The 22,614-nt window shown below is 46.6% G+C and overlaps 1 protein-coding gene across 1 annotated transcript in view; it reads right to left on the reverse strand.

Annotated features, from left to right (window-relative positions):
- Nucleotides 1-362: 362 nt before the first annotated feature.
- WDTC1 (WD and tetratricopeptide repeats 1) overlaps nt 363-22,614 on the reverse strand; it is a 37,706-nt gene continuing 15,454 nt past the window's right edge. Inside the window, exons 8-16 of the mRNA XM_081962392.1 lie at nt 15,480-15,574; nt 14,990-15,105; nt 13,226-13,301; nt 10,721-10,817; nt 9,803-9,976; nt 7,076-7,311; nt 4,028-4,196; nt 2,730-2,922; nt 363-973 (exon numbers count right to left, since the gene is read on the reverse strand). Coding sequence (XP_081818518.1) covers nt 776-973; nt 2,730-2,922; nt 4,028-4,196; nt 7,076-7,311; nt 9,803-9,976; nt 10,721-10,817; nt 13,226-13,301; nt 14,990-15,105; nt 15,480-15,574 — 1,354 coding nt within the window. The 3' untranslated portion in view covers nt 363-775. The remainder of the gene's footprint in view (nt 974-2,729; nt 2,923-4,027; nt 4,197-7,075; nt 7,312-9,802; nt 9,977-10,720; nt 10,818-13,225; nt 13,302-14,989; nt 15,106-15,479; nt 15,575-22,614) is intronic.

Raw genomic sequence — 22,614 nt, forward strand, 5'->3', positions numbered from 1 at the left:
GCCACATCAGATAATTGTATTTGTTCATGTTATCTAAGCCGCCAAGCTTCGTGGCTGTAGCTTCCCACCGGGACAGTCACCTCTTGGTTTCTTCTGGGTGTAGACAGATGGGAAGTGTGAGGTACCAACCAGAGTGAGGCGTTCTGCCCAACACCAGCTTTCCGGACTTCCCTAACCATGTTCACCGAGGGAGCCCGTGTATTTAGCGACCTTCTCATGACCATGTTTTCGATGCGTGTACATGTTCACCAGCTGTTGTGTGTGTGTATGTGGGGCTGAATGACAAAGTCGTGGCATGGCAGGCAAGCTGAGTTTCGGAGAGAAGAGATCGCAGCACTGAACATAAGTCCATCATCCCTGCCCTAAGTTTACATTTTATTGAGTTTTCAACAACCTCTCTGCAAAACACACTCATGTAGGCAAATGCTTCCCACCATCCAGCCACGCCGGACGAAGGGACGGGTTACCGGTTGTACACACTGCTCACAGACAATGTGGAAAAGGGATCCCAGTTTCCGCCGGGAGGGCAAAACTCAAAAGAGGCCACGTTACCATGCTGCTTAATAGTAGAAGAGGGGGAAGGAAGAAACTGTAGCAGCAGTCAAAGAAAACCCAGTCACTTCTGCCCTCGCTGGCATATCCCCATCCTGTGCATAGTGTGAAACAGTGCAGTCCTTCCGAGTTCAAATGGAGCAAACTAGATTTCCCTTCAAACGAAACAAAACGAAAACGGAAAAAGAAAAAGAAAAATAAGGAAGGAGAGGCCATTCAGCTTTTAGCTGGTCCGGCAGTGGACCTGATTCTCAGAGCTGTCTTCGTCATCCGAGCCTCCAGACCCACCACCAGTCATTCCTGTGATCCGGTAGCCCATGTTCATCAACATCACCTCCAAGGGATCAGCATTCATCCGCCTCTGGTTGGCTTGGGAAGCACCTTCCATATCTTCTACCACTCGCCCGTTCAGTGCTTCGCTCTGTGAAACAGAACACAAAGACCAAAGCCCCAAATGTTGACTATTTGATGGCTCCACTCAAAAGTACCTTTCTAGGCACCTTTCAGAGAGCCAAAATACAGCACACTGGTTGCAACGGGAGCTGAAACCCACTATTGATTAAGAGCTTCTTCATAATGATAGCCCATCCTTCTACCAATTAGGGTCCAGAAAGAAAAGTTTGTTTGTTTGTTTGTTTGTTTGTATTTATATGCCGCCCTTCTCCAAAAGGACTCAGGGCGGCGTACAACATTAAAAAACACACATCCCAAAAGTTAAAAAAAAAATTAAATAGATATCCAAAAAAACAAACCGAATTTAAAAGACAATACATTTAAAATAAGTAAATTAACAGGACAGGCTGGCTTGCTGGAAAAGCCAACTTTTTAGGGCGCGTCGGAAGGACCGGAGGTCAGGGATTATGCGAAGCAGCTCATTCCAGAGGGAAGGCGCTCCCACAGAGAAGGCTCTCCCCCTGGGGGTCACCAGCCAACCCTGTCTGGCCGACGGCACCCTGAGGAGGCCAACTCTGTGGGATCGTACTGGACGGTGGGAGGCTACTGGTGGCAGTAGGTGGTTTCGCAGGTACCCTGGGCCTAAAAGTGTATCAGGAACCACCAGGCCCAGGAAATATCCCAATTGCAAACCAGCAACGCCACTCTATTAAGCAGTCATTGCAGGTAGTCCTTGATTAAAGACTGCTGATTTTATGACGGTGTGAAGTTTTGATGACCATGGAATGGATGCGTTAAAGCCCATAAAGAACTTCCAGTCATCATAAATAGTCACACTGCCCGCTCAGTCATTTTGGGCAGTTCAGCTTTATGACCTGTTGTTGAATTACACGGTCATGGCATCATGGCTTTTGTTGATTTTTGCCATTCTTTATTGGTTTCTGGGTGGGAAAAAACCCCATTCAAATGAACGGGCTTGCTTAACAACCATGGTGTTCATTTAACAACCACCATGAAAAAAAAGCCAGAAATTTACTTCTGGTCATGTAGGTGCCCCAACTTATGATCATAACTATAATTTATGTTTATAAATTATGCAAGTCGTATAACTTAGGATCAACCCCATAATTCCGGGCTCCGTTATGGTCATAAGTCGATTCCCTGTAAAACCATTAAGATAAATAAATGTTTAAGATATTTTTGAAAAGTTTTGTTCTACTTTGTTAAAATATTCATGACTGGGAGAGACATAGGAACAAGGTCAGCCAATGAATAGTCATAGCAACTAGGTCAGCCAATGGGAGCTTAAACAGATCTGAGTCTGTGCAGAGAATTGAAACAGAAACCTAAGCAGTCTGCTGCTCTGAGAAGTAAACTAGCAGTCTGTCTGGGCTTGTCTGCTGATATGAAACTAACTGCTTGTGTTTGCCTATAACTCTCCTGCCTTGTGTTTACTTGGAAGAACCACTTGTTGGTATTGTATTACCAACCACTTGTTGGTATTGTATTGTTGGTATTAAAGAAGTTAATGAATCCAGCTGAATCAGTGATCTGTGTGTGCTTTCTGGATTTAAATTTATGCAACAAACGCTGACATATTTCCATGGGGAAAAATGGGGCATTTCAGAGCCCGGAGCCATTATAACTAGCGATAAGCTTTTTCCTTTATTGAGGAGGTTTCCTCAACTTGGTCAAAAGTTTCCTCCATTGCAAAATAGCACCAATCCTGAGCCAAAAGGACCACAAATTCTAACCCAGGTAGAACCCCCTGCCCCTGATCTTACTTCTGGCCTGGGATTCCAAAGCCGTACCACGGGATCAATGCCACTGGTGGCCAGGAAGCAGTAGCTCGGGTGGGGCTGGAGGCAGTTCACAATCGACTCGTCGCCCTGCAGCACTCGCACCAGATTAGTTGTTTCTTTCTCCCAGATAAAGAAGGAACCATCATCGGAGCCACTGATGATGTACTGCGCATTGCTAGGAGGCAGCCAAAAAGAGCATGGTTAGTGATTGGTTACATTTATATCCTGACTTTTCTACGAGATGCACAAAACGTTTCCTTCTCCCTCAAACCCCATGAGTACTACCAATTAAACAACCCTTAGACTTATATACAGGGACGCTGTGGCTCAGTGGCAAAGACACTGAGCTTCTTGATCAGAAACGTTGGCAGTTTGAATCCCTAGCACCGCGTAATGGGGTGAGCTCCCGTTACTTATCCCAGCTTCTGCCAACCTAGCAGTTCGAAAGCATGTAAAAATGCAAGTAGAAAAATCGGGACCACCTTTGGTGGGAAGGTAACAGCATCCTATACGCCTTCGGTGTTTAGTCATGCTGGCCACATGACCACGGAGACATCTTCGGACAGCGCTGGCTCCTTGGCTTTGAAACAGAGAAGAGCACCGCCCCCTAGAGTCGGGAATGACTAGCACATATGTGCGAGGGGAACCTTTACCTCTACCTTATAAATTAGTTAAGTTATCATATTTTTCGGAGTATAAGACGCACCTTTTTTCCTCTAAAGAGGATGAAAATCTGGGTGCACCTTATACACAGAATACAGCATTTTTGCCTCCTGAAGTCCCGCCCCTTCACCAAAATGGCCGTGCATACCCTTATGGAGGCTTTCATAGAGCTCCCGGGGGCTGGGAAGGGCAGAAATTAGCAAAAAACGGGTCGTTTTTTGCACCCCCTCCAGACCCGAGCAGCACTCTATAAGCCTCCATAAGGCTATGCATGCCTTATTTTTTGACAAAAATACAGCCTGTTTTTGCGAAAAAACTGCCGTTTTTTTGCTCCCCCGCCCCCCCCGGAACACTCTGCAAGCCCCCCCAAGGCTATTCATGCCTTTTTTAAAAAAAAAGGGGTGTTTTGGGGAGGTTTGCAGAGTGCAAAAGCTCTTTTTTTTCCTTTCGGAAAGTTGTTTAGTTAGAGTGGTTGATGAAAATTACATTGGTCAAGTGCTGTGCCAGCAGAAACAAAGTTTTAGGTGCTACAGGTTGTCAGCGATTTCCTTCTCCAGCACATGGATAAATACACCTGGAAACTCTCTCTCTCTCTCTCTTGAGAAGAGGCCCCCTACCTGCCGAAGAAGTTCGCCTCTTTGATGTCTGTGGTGGTGTTGCAGTGGCCGCAGTATCTGAATTTGTAGTCGTAGCTGCGCTCCCTCAGCACCATTTCGTCCTCCGATATGGAATCCTTGCGGCCAGTTGCTCGCAGCCAGATGGGGCCACTCCCTTTCTTGTCTTCGCCTGGAGAAAATGGAATTGATAAGTTATATTTCTTTTGGGATCTTTGGGGAGATACCGACGATGTGAGTCACAGGAAAGTGAGAAGGGAGGCAATCTTTAAAAAAAAAAAGTATCATATTTTTCGGATTATAAGATGCACTGGAGTGTAAGACGCACTCAGATTTATATACAGCTTTACAGTACTTTACAGCCCCCTCTAAGCGGTTTACAGAGTCAGCCTCTTGCCCCCAACAATCTGGGTCCTCATTTTACCAACCTGGAAGGATGGAAGGCTGAGTCAACCTTGAGCCTTGTGAGATTTGAACTGCCAAATTGCAAGCAGCTGGCAGTCAGCAGAAGTGGCCTGCAGTGCTGCACTCTAACCACTGCACCACCATGGCTCATAATTAAACTTTGGTTAATAGATTGACATTCTGTATACTCTCAGCTACTCTGTCTTCTCAACAAATCTTTGTTAAAACATGCTGATTTAGCATCTTTTTATGGACCTACTCTATTTATCTATCTAAGAGACTCTACTCTGGAAAAAGCTCTCTATTATCTCAGGAGGTCTTCTATGTCACTTACAAGTAACTTCTCCGTTTAACTCTGAAAGCTGACCCTTGAACCTTCTCAAGTCCCTGCCTTTAACTATGAGTCTGCTTAGTCCTTCCAGCAGATCTTTCATGAGTTACTCTGCATTTGCTTTTAACGCCATGTACCTTAGCACTAGCACTAGCACTTAGCACTTATATACCACTTCATAGTGCTTTACAGCCCTCTCTAAGCGGTTTACAGAGTCACCCTGTTGCCCCCAACAATCTGGGTCCTCATTTTATCCACCTCGGAAGGATGGAAGGCTGAGTCAACCTTGAGCCTGGTGAGATTCGAACTGCTAAATTGCAGGCAGCCGCCCCAGTCGCAAAACAACTGCTGTAAAGTCGAGGAGTACCTGTCCAGTAATGCTCCCAAACAATTCAAGACTCTGAGGCCTTGGCTTCCTCAAAAATCCTGTTTACTGTGTACATCATATTGGCATGGCCAAAGGGCAAACCAACTGAATAATTCCTGCGGTTTTGGTATAATTAAAGAATAGATACTGTCCATCCCCCCCTTGTGCCACATTTCACATTAGCCAACCATGCGGTTGCTAGAGCATGTTGATTTGGCCTTGGTTCTCAGGAGCCTTATCATTGTTGTGTCTGGCACAGTGGAGGAAAACATTCTACATGCCATAAGTCCCCCCTTTCGCCCATAAGTATGGCAACTAAGAAATGAAGCAAGAAAAATTATGGCTACAGCTAGTGTCGTTGTAGCAATAATCATAGATGCCATCCCAAAGCAACTGGAGCACCACTTGAACGGCATCGGCATCGGCAAATTCACCATCAACCAATTGCAAAAGGCAGCTTTACTTAGCTTACATCCTGCGATGATACCTCTAACACCAGGAAACACAACATCTGCCTATTCCAGGTCCTTGGAAAAGACTGGACAGGTGGGTAAAAATGCCAAATCCAGTCTGAACATCTAGCTGGTTGTGTGATGATCCAGAATAATTTGATTTCATAGGAACACTTTTCTATACAATCCTCTTTTTCCCAACTAATTTTGCGGATACGGAACAAAAATTGTAATAGAGCCACTTCACTAAAGTCATACAGTGAATTCAAGGCTGAAAAGGAGTGTGAATTTAGGACTTTCTGATCCAAACTATCACTATTCTCATCAGTTTCTTTCCCAAAGCTATACGTTAGTCTAGGCTCATGGCCCTAAATCAGTGTTTCTCAAACTTGGCGACTTTAAGTCCTGTGGACTTCAACTCCCAGAATTCCCCAGCCAGCTATGCTGGCTGGGGGATTCTGGGAGTTGAAGTCCACAGGACTTAAAGTCGCCAAGTTTGAGAAACACTGCCCTAAATGATCAAACTGTTTGATTTTTTTTTCCTTCAGATTTTAAATAGCTGATCCCCACCCACTAATGCTGCCATCTAGACCAGAATTTTAGAAAAAGAGAGTTGGAAGGGGCCTTTAGGCAGGAAACCCTACACTATTTCAGACAAATGGATATCCAACATCTTAAAAACCTCCAGTGTTGGAGCATTCGCAACTTCTGGAGGCAAGTTGTTCCACTGATTAATTGTTCTAACTGTCAGGAAATGTCTCCTCGGTTCTAAGTTGCTTCTCTCCTTGATTAGTTTCCACCCATTGCTTCTTGTTCTACCCTCAGGTGCTTTGGAGAATTGTTTGACTCCCTCTTCTTTGGGGCAGCCCCTGAGATATCAAAACACTGCTATCATATCTCCCTAGTCTTTCTTTTCATTAAACTAGACATACCCAGTTCCTGCAATCGTTCTTCATTTGTTTTAGCCTCCAGTCCCCTAATCATCTTGGTTGCTCTTCTCTGCACTCTTTCTAGAGTCTCAACATCTTTTATACATCATGGCAACCAAACTGAATGCAGTATTCCAAGTGTGGCCTTACCAAGGCCTTATAAAGTGGTATTAACATTTCACGTGATCTTGATTCTATCCCTCTGTTGATGCAGCCTAGAACTGTGTTGGCTTTTTTGGCAGCTGCTGCACACGGCTGGCTCATATTTAAATGGTTGTCCACTAAAACTCCAAGATCCCTTTCACAGTTACTACTATTGAGAAAGGTACCACATATAATGTACCTGTGCATTTTCTTGATCAGTGTTTCTTAGTTGAAGCATTTTTTTAAAAAGATGTGTGGACTTATCCCTTTCACAGGAGTTACTTTTCCCCTCCTAAAATGTTAAAAGCTAATACTATACAGTACACACACCATTGGTGTCTCTTAAAAATCTGTTCCTTTAAGAACAAATATTTGTTCCACACTTAAGGCAGGAGTGCAAAGTGTTGTCTTTTTAATCCTCACCATTATCGCTTTTGGAGAAAAGGGCAGCATTGATGTCCCGGTCCAGGGCATCACAAGCACTGCTGTGGGCTTGCTCAGGAAACTTTCCTTTGAAATCATCCAGACACTCCAGGGCTTCTGCTACATACTTCAGCTCGAAGAGGCAGCGGGCCAGGCGGAAGTGAGCCTTCAAGTGGCAAGGATTCAGGGAGATGGCCCTCAGGCAGTCTCGGAGCGCATCATAGTGATCTCCATCCCTGCAAAAATCAAATTGGGACTATTGATCCTTTCATTCTCTCACCACCGCTATCACCCAAATACAGTAGTGTCAGGCCTGCAGCCATCTTTTCTTTTGGATCTTTGGCCTGCCACACTTTCTATTGTTCTACTATGCATTTTCTATTGTGGGAAAATGGGAGGAGGGATTGGTCGACGTTAGATGCTATGCAGCCATAACAAAATTCTTTCTAGAAAGCCAAGGTCATCCTTTGTCTTTGCACCTCTGCACCTGACCGGAATTGGATGGATGGAACTGTCAGCATGGCAGTGGGAGATTGAACCATGTGATGGACTCGTGGGGGGGAGGAAGGGGGGGGAAGATCTTGAACTTTCAACTGGGTGGGGAAAACTGGAAAGCTTTCAGATTCGTGTTTTCCCAGATGTGCCAACATGGCTCTCTTAATAAATTGGTACTTTGAGCAATACTTTGCCTTGGACTCTGATTTATTTTTGGATGCAATTTGGAACCCTGACAGTTGTGGCCAAAATTGTGGAAACCTTTTGTGAGAAGTGTACAGTATTTTTGAGATTTGATGGCTAATAACACTACTTTTTTTGGGGAGTAGTACCATAAAATTATATATCAATGGAAAGATAATTTAATCAACAATGTAATGCAATAACCTTTATGAAGAATTTGCTATTAGAATAGCAGTTATAAAGAGGAGAAGTGAAACACATAGAAAAAATGAGATATACAAAGATAATCACCATAGAAGAAATGAGATATACAAACATTATCACCATGTCAGTTAATACTTAGTTGGGTAACCTTTAGCATGAATTATGGCCTTACAACATCTTCCCATGGAGTGAACCAAGTTTTTTAGTTCTGCAACTGTTATAATGTGAAATCAAGATTGAATGACTGCTTTGATTAACTAGGTTTTATTGCTGGCTATAACTTTTCATAGAATACAGATAATTGAACAAATCATGTTGCATTACACTATTGATTAAATTATCTTTCCATTGATATATAATTTTATGGTACTACTGCAAAAAAGTGGTGTTATTGGCCATCAAATCTCAAAAATACACTTTTCGCAAAAGGTTTCCACAGTTTTGGCCACTACTGTACATATTTGCAAACTGTTGTAGGAAGATGCCTCTGATCTATCCAGTTCAGCCTGTGTGTTTGATTGACAGAGGAAGGAAAGGAAGGGAGTCCCTGCAGAATTTACTCCGCTAGTGTATTCTTCAAAATGAAAAAGGATCTTCTGCAGTCACGACATAAGCCTAAGATTGAAAATCAGGCTTGTCAGATGTTACATCTTTTCTATCCTGCTCTACGGGGTGGAGAGTTGGTCTCTAACAGAAAACCACTTGAAAAGATTAGAAGCATTTGAAATGTGTGGATTTACAGGCAGCTGTTAAGTATAAGATGGATTGACAAAATCAGAAATGAGGAGATGATTAAGCCGCCTGGGAAGGAAAATCATCAAAGCCACAAAAAAATATTTTGGACATGGGAATGTGACACCCGGAAAAATACAGCATATCTGACGGATATGGCACAAGAAGAAGAGTCACTGATGCCTCTAGGGGCGACGCTCATCTCTGTTTCAAGGCCACTGAGCCAGCGCTGTCCGAAGACATTTCTGCAGTCATGTGGCCAGAATGATGTCAGGGAGCGCTGTTTCCTCCCCACTGAGATGGTATCTATTTATCTACTCACATTTGCATGCTTTCAAACTGCTAGGTGAGGAGGAGCTAGGCAAAGACGGTGATCACCCCGTCGTGCAACGCTCAGGTCTCGAGCCAAGGCTAACAACTTTCCGGCTGACAAGCGCAGCATCTTAATCACTGAGCCATTGCGCCTCCCAATTATTAGAGGCCAGCCAGTATTTCAGAATCCTATCTGGAAGACCCTATGGATTGAACTATGGATTCCCTATGCACAAAGAATCACCAAGTGACACAGTATTCCACAACTCCCTCTAAACCAGTGGTTCTCAACCTGTGGGTCAGGACCCCTTTGGCAGGGGTCGCCTAAGACCATCGGAAAACACATATTTTCGATGGTCTTAGGAACCGAGACACCAATGTTATGGTTGGGGGTCACCACAACATGAGGAACTGTATTAAAGTGTCGCGGCATTGGGAAGGTTGAGAACCACTGCTCTAAACAGTATCTTGGTTTTATTTCTGTAATTATAAAAACCAAAGTAAACCGGATGAGATATAGTGGATGTCCAAATTCACTCAGCAGAATTATGTTAGGTGGATAGAAATCTTGTAGGAATGCAGAAATTAATCTTTCCAATACACAATGAATCCCCATCAAGCTCCTCTGACCGGAGAGCCATCCAGAAAAGGTTCCAGAGACCTCTAAAATTGTACTGAGAGCCTCTTATGGAAAGCACACGGGATCTAAAATCTGGATGGAATAATTCTCGAAATTCAATGCAAGTTGGCTAGAGAAGTTGATTGTAACCAGGCCTCGCAGGAAGGGAAGAGCTCACTTACCACTTGCGCTTCATGTAAGCAGCCGCTCGGTTCCCATAGAGCATGGCGTTGTTGGGGGCTTTCTGGACAGCTCTGCTGTAGAGCTGGATGGCTTGAGTCCACTGCTGGCAAGCAAAAGCCTCATTGGCCTGCAGCTTAATCTTCTCGAGATAGGGAGGTAGCTCTACCTGTGGGCTGCAGAAACCAAGAATTTGTTCACGCGTCAGTCCAAACCACGTTGGGTTTAGCCACGGCTCACTCCATCAACCATATCTGGCTGGATTGATAATAACGCACTAAGCCAGATCAACCAATCAGCTTGCATACTTAAGTCCTAACAGACCTTGGGTAAAAATGACGCTGTAGTGCAGGGGTGTCAAACTCGATTTCATTGAGGGCCAGATCAGGGTTGTGTTTGACCTCAGGGTGCCAGGGTGGATGTGGCCAAGGTGGGCATGGCCAACTCAAAGTCCCTTGTATCAGGTTTGCCTGTGAAAATGGGCTCCCGAGCTCCGTTTTTGGCTGCGAAAGCTTCCTGCAACCCTCTGCCAGAAAAAACGGACCTTGGGAGGGGGGGCGGGCTACACGTTGGCAGAGGCACTGTAGGCTGTGGGCTGTCCTTCGCTGTTTCCAGGTTAGATCTAAACACCCCGTGGCCTGGATCCAACCGGTGGGCCTTGAGTTTGACACTCCTGCTGTAGTGCATTTAGGGGACATTTTTCTGAAATATTTTCATCCCATAACTCTGTTTTTACAGTCCCCGCACCTCCCAAAATAACAGCAGGTAAGCAACTGCTTCTTGCTGGATGAAACAATTCGTCCTCGTTCTGGCAACCAGCACAATTCCCAGCCAAGCAGTCCCTGCACGAACGTGTCAGCTAGCCAAAGAGGAGGGGATACCGCACTAGATACTGTGGGCAGAAAAGGAGGCGGCCTTACCTGACGAGGGCTCGTCCCTCAGATAGCCGGAACCCATTGCTGTGGAGATGGATGCCGTTTGACACGCCATTGGCCGATGTTTTCCCATTCTGCACCTCTGAGGGTCATAAAATGAAGTGAGCATCAATTTTTGTAGCTAAGGCTTCAAACGTTGGTTTTATTGGAATGGTTTATCTAAGCTATTTTTTTATTGTATTCTCGGAAGCCATTCTGGGCACTTTGGGGGAAGCAAAGCAATATAGAAATAAAATGATACTGTAGAATCATAAGGAGTGGAATAAGTCTGAACCAAAAGTAATCTGCAAGCAGCAGATAAGCATTCTTCTATTCAGTGCAGTTTTTCAATTTTGGGGAAATTAGCAACCTGGGAGAAGAAGACCCAGCGCTACAAGCAAAATAAAAATAAAAATGCTTAATCAGCCTGACATCTAATACTTTTAGGAGATTGTAGGTTGGCTAAGACTGGGTTAGGCAATAGCTAAATTGACCAGCGAAGATAGATCTGTGTTATTGGAATCCAGCAACCTACCAATTTTACTTTGAATGCAATAACAGTTTAACAGAGCTGGAAGGGACCTTGTAGGTCATTTAGTCCAACCCCCTGCCCAAGCAGGAGACCCTACACCATTTCTGACTCTTCTTGAAAGCCTCCAGTGATGAAGCTCCCACAACTTCTGAAGGTAACTTCTGTTCCATGGGTTGATTGTTCTCACTGTCAGAAAATTTCTCCTTATTTCCAGGTTGAATCTCTCCTTGGTCAGTTTCCATCCATTATTCCTTGCCTGTGGCCTTCAGGTGCCTTGGAAAATAACTTGACCCCCTTCTTCTCTGTGGAAGCCCCTCAAATATTGGAAGGCTGCTATCATGCCTCCCCTGGTCCTTCTCTTCACTAGACTAGCCATGCCCAGTTCCTGTAACCGTTAGCTGGAAATATTGACCTGTTTACACAGGGGAAAACCGAAAGACAATTCATCTAAGGAAGAGACCTTGGGTGGACTGAGGTGGCTCCCTTGCATTTTGCTTGTGTTGAGTACAAACAATATCCAACTATCCAATCACTCCAGTGCTAGATGTCAAAATGCAAGTTACAGACATGACATAAATATGCCAATGACAAACTGGAGAGCACAAAAAGATGGAAAGGAAGTAAGAGAAATATTTATTGCTATTACAAATAGTCCTCATCCTATGACTATTTGTTTAGCAACTATTCAAACTTACAATGGTACTGAAAAAAGTAACTTATAATTCATCCTTTCACTGATTGTTAACAGAAAATCCCCCAGGGTCACATGATTAAAATACGGGCACTTGATAACCAGCAAGTATTTGTAATGGTTGCAGCATCCTGGGGTCATGCGATCATCGTTTGAAACTTCCCAGCCACCATCCAACAAGCCAAGTCAACGAGGGAAGTCGGCGTTGCTTAATAACTATGTGATTCAGTTAAAAACTGCAGTGATTTGCTTAAGAATCGTGGCAAAATCAGGACAGCTCACTTAACAACTGACTTGCTTAGCAAAGGAAATTCTGGTCCCAATTGGGGTTGTAAGTCGAGGACTTATATGCCCCTCAAAATCCCAATATCACCTTTATCAAAAAAGGGTATTAAGTGTATTAACAAGTAGGATATTCAACGTAACTCTCTCTGCTTTCCACTCTAAACAAACAAGCATTACGAATATCTCATTTAAGGCTTTTTAAAATGACTTGGGATACTTGCAACCCCATCTCCACTTTGCATTTTGCTTTGCATCTTCCTCTCCAGTTCTACAACTTAACTTTTTTAAAAAACTTAGCATGTTATGAAATAAACTTGAAATCTCTTTGGTAGGGAGATTCACATCTGAAATGTTGGCTGGGCATTTCAGATATTGTTTGCTATTTTGCAGATTTTATTTTTAGTTAATTTATATTTATTCTATCAATATTAATTTAAGAACTGCGGTGGAGCAATGGTTAGAATGCAGCACTGCAGGCCCCTTCTGCTGACTGCCTGTTGCCTGCAATTTGGCAGTTCGAATCTCACCAGGCTCAAGGCTGACTCAGCCTTCCAAGATGGTAAAATGAGGACCCAGATTATTGGGGGGAATAGGCTGACTCTAAACCATTTGGAGAGGGCTGTAAAGCACTGTGAAGCAGTATATAAGTCTAAGTCCTATTGCTGCTATTAATTTGAATAAGGACCCAAAGGAGAGCTTAGCAGACCTGAAATGCTAAAATTCCTAATAACATGCTATGGTTTCAAGTACTCCCGCTTTAAGGAGAGGATTTAAAACTAACCCTGTGAAATAAAATACCATGTATGAAATTGTTGGAGCTAGGATGTCACTACCCTGTTCCTCAGTTGTCATTTTAGAAATACAACACCAAAAAGAGTCCCCAAAATCTTAATTAGCAACCATAAGGAGTTGAAAGGAAAAGAAAGGGGCAAACAAACAAAAATTCATTGAAAAACAATGCAATGCAATTATCTGCCTTTTAAAAAAAGCACAGCATTCTTACCCCCTGAAGTATGGCATTTTCTGGGCAGGAGAAAAGTGTACGGCCGCTGCTTATACGTCAGGTCGAATAAGTAAACCTAAAAATCAAAGAAAGTCAATGAATCTACAAACTACATAGGAACAGTAAATTTTCAGCCAGAATTGCTCACAAGAAAACTCTACCTTGGTGCTGATATAATACACGTAAGTGTAGTGGAATCTATCCAGCGTTTTGTAGGGCAAAGGAAAATGTGCACTTAGAAAAAAACATCTCATAAAATGGGATTCAAAACTGCATGGAAACAGCAGAAGATTCACGTAGCTTCATCTAAACCAGGGGTGTCCAAACTTGGGAACTTTAAGACTTGTGGACTTCAACTCCCAGAATTCCCCAGCTGGACACCCAAGTTTGGACACCCCTGATCTAAACCCTGAGAAAAAATCAATTTCAGTTCTTAGAAATCTAACGAATGAGTTATCTTTTGGGGGAGGAAGCAGCTCCACCAATCAGGGCAGACCAGACTCTCCGTTTTTGGTATTAACGGTTTCCCACACCTCTCTAAAACTATATTCATCAGCAGAAGAATGGTTCCTTAAGGCCAGTGGAGGAAGCTGGATTCGTTTAACGACCGCATGATTCATCTAACAACTGCAGTCATTCGCTTGAGAACTGTGGCAAAAAAACCATCATAAAATCGGATGCTATTCACTGAACTGCCTTGCTTCGCAACAGAAATGCTGGCCCCCGTTGTGGTCATAAATCAAGGACTACCTGCACGGAGTCGAGGCAAAAGATCTGCAGCCAATTCCTGATCTGGGGAACCTGATACAGACTGTGGCAGAATTTCATAATCATTTATTTTCTGGCTAAGCCTTTATAGACATTAATCAGCTTTTGCGTCTGCAGCAGCTATTATAGGAACAATTTATTTGAGAAAGCAGCAATGGCTGGGTGCAGTATTTGAAATTCAAGACAATGGGGATGGGTGTGGGATGGCTAGAACAGCTCTGAAGCGCTGGGGAATTTATAAACGGATTGAAGGCCATCTGAGGTTGACCATTTAAATGTCCTGATAATATTTCACAATGACCGAATCAGCCTGGGTGTTGAAATCAGCTCAGTGAGATGCTGAAAGCAGCAGAAGATTAACAGAAGAACAGAGTTGGAAGGGACCTTGGAGGTCTTCTAGTCCAGCCCTATGCTCAAGCAGGAGCCCCTGTACCAGGAATGGCGAACCTTTTCAGCACCGAGTGCCCAAACTGGAATGTGCGCGCGTGTGCGTGCTAGAATCCTGCAGACCAGCTGGCTGGCATGCACATGCCTGGTTTTTTTGGCTGTTTTTCTGGATGATTTTCGGGTAGTTTTCAGGCCATTTTTCGGTTGTTTTTTCCAACGCTCTGATGCCTTTGAAGATCAGCTGGTTGTTGCGCCAGAAACCAGAAGAGAAGGCGGCGGTGGCACGTGTGCCCAGAGACATATGTATCATAGGTTCGCCATTTCTGTCCTATCCCATTTCAGAAAAATGATTGTCCAATCTCTTCTTAAAAACCTCCAGGGATGGAGCACCCACAAATTCTGAAGGCAAAGCTGGTTCAACGGGTTAATTGTTCTCACTCTCGGGAAATTTCTCCTTGGTTCTAGGTTGCTTCTCTCCTTGATTAGTTTCCACCCATTGCTTTTTGTCCTGCCTTCAAATTGCTTTGGAGAATAGATTGAAACACACACACACACACACCTCCTCTTCTTTGTGGAAGCCCCTTAGATATTGGAACACTGCTAGATTACCTGTTCTCCTCCCATGTTGACCAAGAGCTCTGTACCATCTGGGCTGAAAGTCACATAGGTAGCTACCAAAACTCTCAGCCGGTTATTGTAGTCGGGTAATTTCACTGGAAGATGCCCTACAGAAGAAATGGGGGGGGGGGGGGAGAACAACCCAAGCACAATTAATACATACAACTTGATAGAATGGGACCCTGCTTCCGCTAAGTATTTGCAAGGAAATAGAAAAGCCTTTTAAAATAAAATTAAAAAAAGCCATGTCCACTTATTGTGCAGATTCTACTTTCAGCAAAAAAGAGAGTCATTAACTATTTTGTAGCAAAAGGAATCAAAAGCTAAGGATCCATCTTTACTCCACCAGAGTGGAAGTGACTCAAATGTACCCTCATTTCTCACCATAATAGACTCTCTCTCTCTCTCCCCACCAAAATGAATGTTGTTGAATGCGCTAAAACCATCTCCTGGATGGCGCACCATCCAGAGACAATCTTACCTGCTACGTAGTATTGAGCAGCTCCATCTGGTAGGGGTTTCTGTCGATCACAGAATGTATGGACGCCAGCCGCGGGGTTCTGTTTCATGCTTTTCCTAGCCAAAGCGGAGAGAGAGAGAGAGAGAGAGGAAAATCGGTATTTGTGCATACATTTTCTTCTCAAGACATTTCTCCTTCTATTTGCAAGGAGAAAATAAAATCATGACAGCCCAGGCATATAGAGGTAAATTTCAACATATTTTATGTAAACATACTGGGGCACTTCTGGTAGATTTTGTAAATTTTACTGCAACAGACTGAGATTCATAGTATTTCGGATTAACAAACTGAACCAGGGCAGAATATTTTTTGAACTGAACTTCATGACATCAAATATTATTTTGAACTACAGGAAGCCATTGACCTACAACTGCTCATTTAGATAAAGTTCAACGCTATGACTAAGAAAAAGTGATTTGCCATTTGTCCTCATCCTTGTGACTGGTGTATCATCCCTGCGGTCACATGATCACAATTCAGATGCTTGGCAATTGATTCGCATTTACGACTGGTTGCAATGTCCCGCGGCCACGGGATTGCAATTCACAACCTTCTTTGCCAGTTTCCAACAAAAAACATCAATTGGGGAAACTGGATTCGCTTAATGACCACGGGATTGGCTAAAAGGTAAAAATGGTCATAAAACTGGGGCCAGTAATGACTTGCTTTACAACCATCCTGACTTACGACAGAAATTTGAGCTCCAATTGTGGTCTTAAGTCAATATCTATCTGTACGAGCATGTATATCTACAAATCTGAACAAAAAAAAAACACGCACCGAGGCACACAGAGATGATGTATAAATACATTTAAAGAGAAATAAATGCAGTATTTCATCATCCTTGCCTGTTTTTTCGCTCCTATTAACTGTCTATATTTTCCACCAGCCATAAACAAGAGTGTAGGAGTGTATATGTGTTTGTGCAATGGGATACATTGCACATTGTACAATGGAATGGACCTCATGATTCTTGACAAATGTATCTTGTCTTTTTATGTACACTGACAGGATATGCACCAAAGACAAATTCCTTGTGTGTCCAATCACACTTGGCCAATAAAGAATTCTATTCTATTCTATTCTATTCTATTCTTTCTTCAGGCTTAGTTCTATTGCCTTAGTTCTAATAAAGGAGAATATTTGGAGCTCAGGGTTGACATGAGGGGCCCTTGGTGCTCTCTGAGCTTGCTTGTTTTCTTGCAGATGTTTTATTACCCAAACTACCCTAAAACTGATGATGTTAGCTAGTTTGGGTAATGAAACATCTGCAAGAAAAAGAACGTTGGTCTTACCTGAACGTTTTTTTCGGGAGAGTGGAGGGAGGGGTCACTGAAGGGGTTATTACAGCCTGATTGGTCCATTTGACTGAGAGAAAACTTCTTAGCCTTCGGCTTCTCCCGTTGGCTCCCAGTTTCCGCGATGTCAGGTCAGCGTCTGCATGATGTAAGAAGACAAGGGAAAGCCGCCCCGGGCCACCCGATCCTACCCCTCCCAGACCCTGTCTATCTAACTAGGGTGGGAGAGTGACCCCTCCCTCCACTCTCCCGAAAAAAACGTTCAGGTAAGACCAACGTTCTTTTTCCAGTAGAGTGGAGGGAGGGGTCACTGAAGGGACATACCCACGCTACGTCCCAGGGAGGGGAGACTGGGTCTCAGGGGGAGGATCGGCCACCACCCGCTGGAGAACCCTCCGCCCAAAGGATGCCTCAGCCGAGGCATAAGCGTCCAGGCGGTAGTGTCTTATGAAAGGAGTAGGGGAGGCCCAGGTGGCCGCGCGACAGATGTCCTCGAAGGGCGCCCTTGTGGCCCAGGCCGCTGAGGAGGCCGCACTACGAGTAGAGTGAGCCGTAATCCCCGACGGGGGAGATTTGCCTGAGGCTCCATAGGCCTCAACGATGGCCAACCTGATCCACCTCCCAATAGTTGAGGACGAGACCTTATTGCCTAGGGAACCTGGGTGAAACGAGACAAACAACGCCTCGGTCTTACGAATGCCTTCCGTCCGTTTCAGATAAATACGGAGGGCCCTGCGTACATCCAACCGATGCCACGCCTGTTCTCTCTCCCTTGTTGGATTGGGGCAAAAATTTGGTAGGACAATTTCCTGGGCCCTATGAAAAATAGTATTGACCTTCGGTATGAACGAAGGATCTAAACGCAATACCACCCTGTCCTGGTGAATCATGCAAAGGTCGCTTCTAACAGAAAGGGCCCCCAGCTCAGAGATACGCCTGGCCGATGTAATGGCCACTAAAAATACTACCTTCAGTGATAGAAGGCGCATGTGGACCGACCTGAGCGGTTCAAAGGGAGACCCCGTCAGTGCCTTCAGGACGATGGTAAGGTCCCATGTAGGGAACCTATGGACCGGAGGCGGACGGATGTTGGCCGCCCCTTTAAGGAACCTCTTCACCAACGGAGAGCGAGAGAGGGTAGAGGGACCCTCCCCTCCCAATATAGTGGATAGGGCCGCTACCTGTCGCCTGAGGGTATTATGGGACAACCCATCCTCTAATCCTTTTTGAAGAAATTCTAGAACGTCTGGAACCGTGGCCCTGGCTGGATCCACCCCCCTGGGGCTACACCACTTCGCGAAGGCCGACCAGGTGGCGTTATAGATCCTCACTGTGGACGGTTTCCTAGCTGCCTCTAAGGTGGCTATGACCCCCGATGACAGCTTCCTCCGTTTCAGCAATCCCCTCTCAAGAGCCACGCGGTCAGATGCAGCCACTGCGGCTCTGGGTGAACTAAGACCCCCTGATACAAGACTACCTCTTCCGGTGGAATTCTCCAGGGATCTACGACCGAGAGCTGGACCAGGTCCGCAAACCATGGTCTCCTCGGCCAATATGGGGCTAACAGAATGACGGAAGCCCTCTCTGTGACTACCTTCCGAATGGTTCTGGGAATGAGGGGAAGGGGAGGGAAGGCGTAGAGGAGACCCGGAGGCCACCGGGTCCCGAGAGCATCCGCTCCTTCTGCAGCTGGGGTCTGGAATCTGGTGAAAAATCTCGGCAGCTGCGTGTTGCTGGGGGAGGCAAACAGGTCCACAAGGGGGTTGCCGAACCTGAGGCAGATCTTTCGAAACAACTCTGGATCTAGCTGCCACTCGCCGTTGTCCAGAGTCGCCCGGCTCAACCAGTCTGCCTGGTGATTGGACGTCCCCGCAATATGTTCTGCCATAATGGAGGCCAAGTGTCTCTCCGCCCATAGGCCTAATGTCTGTGCCTCCCGCCAGAGGGCTCGGGAGTGAGTCCCGCCTTGCCGATTTACATGAGCTTTCGTCGCTACATTGTCCGTAAGTAGTAGGACATGTCGCCCCTGTAGCTGGCGGTTGAAAGTCCGGAGGGCCAGTCTCGCGGCCTTGAGTTCGAGCCAATTTATATTGTGTCTGAGGTCCGAGGCAGTCCAACGTCCCTGGGCCATGTTGGACCCCATCACGGCCCCCCAGCCGTAAAGGCTCGCGTCCGTCGTGACTTGAACTCTCTCCGGCTCCCAAATAGAGGCCCCCTGTCGCAATGCTGGGGACATCCACCACTTGAGCGAGCGTCTCACTTCCGACGTTAAGCGAAGCGGTCGTAGAGAGTTGCTCAACATTCTCCTTTGGGCTGGTATTAAGGCCCACTGAAGGGGACGCAGATGCAGGCGGGCCCAGGGAACTATCCCTATGCAGGATACCATCTTCCCCAGGAGTCGTGATAATGTCAGGGTGGAAACGGACCTTTTTGTCCTGATTGACCTGATCAACTGCGTCAGACTGTCTAAGCGGTCTGGGGACAGGCGGACCCACCCCGACTGGGAATCTATCACTGTCCCTAGGTGCAGAATCTGTCTGGATGGGGATAGATGGCTCTTGGGGAAATTCACTGAGAAGCCTAGTGTCTGGAGCCATTGGATGGTCAGCTGGAGGTCTGCCCTGGCCCTGGGAAGAGACCCTGCCTGCACCAAGACGTCGTCCAGGTAACACTGGAGCCTGACTGGGATGGATCTCAGGTAAGCGGCCAGTGCCGCCAGGACTTTGGTGAACGTCCGAGGGGCCGAGGCCAGGCCGAATGGCAGGGCCCGGTATTGATAGTGTCTGCCTTTGTGGGAAAATCTCAGAAATTGACGGTGAGACCGAAGGATGGGGATGTGTAGGTAGGCCTCCGTCAGGTCTACCGAGGCCATGTAATCCCCCTTTCGAATGCCCTGCAAGATTGATTTTAGGGAGGCCATCTTGAAGCGCCTGTAAACTAGATACTGATTCAGGCGTTTCAGGTCGAGAATAGCCCTCCAACCCCCCGAGGCCTTCGGGACTACAAATAGATTTGAATAGTAGCCCCGCCCCCTCTCCGTTTCCGGAACGACCTCCACCGCTCTGATTTCCAGAAGGTGTGAAACGGCGAGGTCCATGAGATGACGGCGTTCCGGATCCCGGGATGGGGAGAAAACTTTGAAGCGCCTCGGGGGATAGGAGAGGAACTCTAACCTTAGGCCGTGGCGAATGGTCGCCCGGACCCAACCGTCTGTTGTAATCTGGTCCCACTTGTCCGCATATAATGCCAGGCGGCCGCCTATGGGATGACTCGGATTTGAGTCATTTCCCTCTGCGGAAGGGGCGGCCGCCCCCCCCGCGAAAGGGCCGCTTGGACTGAGACTGGTATCTGGAGCGGTCTTGGAAGCCTTGTCTATTGAATGGCCTATCCTGCCTGTACTGTTGGAAACGGGACTCCTGGTCCCTGTCATAGTTTCTGAAAGGAGGCCTGCGATATGGGTGACTGCGTGTCTCGGATTTCTTAGTGGAAGTAGGCATTACCTTTTTCTTTTCCTTATTCTCCACTAGAATTGGGTCTAGGGCAGACCCAAACAAATTTGGACCCGTGAAGGGGGCAGCTATCAAATCCCATTTGGCTTTATTATCGATCTGCCAATTTCTAAGCCAAAGGAGCCGGCGTGAGGCCACAGAGGTGGCCAAGGCGCTGGAGCCAAAACGCATGGCATCCAAGGTCGCGTCGGCCGAATACTGGCAGGCCGCCATAATTTTGGTCAGATCTTGATGGATTCGATCATCCTGGATCGGGATACGATCCTGGAGTTGGCGGAGCCACATCACTGTTGTGCGATTAAAATACGAGGCGGCAGCCGCCGCTCGCATTGCCCAAGCGGAAGCCTTATAATTTTTCCGCAGGGTAAGCTCCGCCCTCTTATCCTCCGGCTTAAGTTTGTCCGCAGCATCCCCGGAGACCACCGGGGAGGATGAGACCAGGGCAGCTATGGGTTGGTCTATAGCCGGAAGTTGAATTGCCTGTAAAAAGGCCTTCTCCATATTATAAGCCCGCCTATCATTGCTGCCAGGAGGGGAAAAATTCGAAGGTCGGGCCCACTGACTGGTGGCCACCTCCAAGAACAGAGGAGGAGCAGGGATCTCCTCCTTGTTGGTGGCCGTGTTTGAGAACATCACCATGTCTGGATCCCTGGGCGGGGGCACTGTGGGGTCCCCTGTGCCCACCTTGGTGGTTCTCCTAGCCTTCTTCAGTAGGGGTTTAAACATGGCCTGAATGAATAAGTTAGAAGAGGTGGGCTGATCAGTGGCCGCATCCTCTTCCTCAGAGAAACCCCAGTCGTCTTGACGACCGGCCTCCCCCCTAGAAGAGACCTCGCTCATGAGGGAGGGGGAAGAATTCCTAGACCTGGCCCTGCTGAACGGAGTAATCCTATTATGCCGGGAAGGTCTGTCTCTTTGAGCTATTCCCCTAGAAATGGCTGCAGAAATTAATCTTTTTAGATTTTCAGGGAGGTGTTCTAGATCCTCCTCGTCATAATCAGAATCATAGTCATGAGGAATTGAATCCCTGTGGGATCTCCTACCACGGGAGGGGCCTGCAGAGGGGCCCTCTAAAGGATCATTTCTATCCAAGCCCCCTGTCCCAGGGGAAGTTGGGGGAGGGGGAGAAGCCCCCCGTTTTTCACTCCTAACAGATCTGGATGAAGAGGAAGAGGGAGAGGAAGGGCTGAACCCCCTGTTGACAGAAGGGGAATGACTATGAGCCTCAGGTCTGGGAGATCTAGATCTAGGTCTGGGATCCCTGACCTTCTTCTTTTCTGCCCTCTCAATCGCTTTCTCGATTGCCCTGGAACGCCTAAGCTCATCCCTTTGTAGGGCTCTGGAGGGGCGATCCTCCGCAGAAGGCCTAGAAACACGAGGCCTGGCTGGGGCAGTGGGGCCTGACTTATCTTCCTGGGCCTGGGGAGTTGCGGTTTGAACTGCCTCAGATCTCGCTGCCATCGCCCCACTCACGTGCTCCGATGATTATAGAAGAAGAAGCAGTCGCAGTTAGAAGCCTCTTGCTGGGAGAAACTCTCAACTTGAGCTTTGAATAATGACGGAGGCTCGGTAGAGGGTGGAAGGGCTAGGCCCAACACGTGTTCAAAATGGCCGCCGCTGAGGCTTGCTGGTCTTCTTCTCGAGCGGCCGTTTAAAATGGCGCCCGAGCTTGCCGCTTGCCTCCCCCGCACTTTGTAGGGCTCGCCGTTTAAAAAGGCAAGTGATCTCGGCCCTTTAGCTACTTCCGCCGGTCTTCACGCCCGGCAATAGCCGCTGGCGCTCCGGTCTCGTTCCCGCGCCGCCGCCGAGGGCACCGCCGACTCGGTAGAGACGGCGCGGTCTCGTTTAATGACTGCCGGTCTTCACGCGCGGCAAAGGGCCGCCGGCGCTGCGGCTTCAAGGCAAGGAATCGTCTCGGGGGAGGATAAATGAGCTGCAAGCCCCCCGGCACGCCCGAGTCACCAGGAATCAGTCGGGGGGGTAAAGAGCCCGCAGGGAGTAAGGTGGGAAGAGCTTTGCTCCGCGCTGCTTTCCCTGCCTATTTAGGACTGCGATAGCTTGTCCTATTGGGCCAGCTCTATTTTACGAAGCAATTTGTTTGATTTAGAGTGTCCAATTGAACCAATTAATTTTTTTAAATTTAGTACTCACAATCACTGGGAACCAAATTTGAGTCTTTTGGACCTTGTTGACTGAGAGGAAACTGGGAGCCAACGGGAGAAGCCGAAGGCTAAGAAGTTTTCTCTCAGTCAAATGGACCAATCAGGCTGTAATAACCCCTTCAGTGAC

This window comes from Natrix helvetica, assembly GCF_964273705.1.
Source record: "Natrix helvetica genome assembly, chromosome: 9".
In the NCBI taxonomy this organism is placed as follows: Eukaryota; Metazoa; Chordata; class Lepidosauria; order Squamata; family Natricidae; genus Natrix; species Natrix helvetica.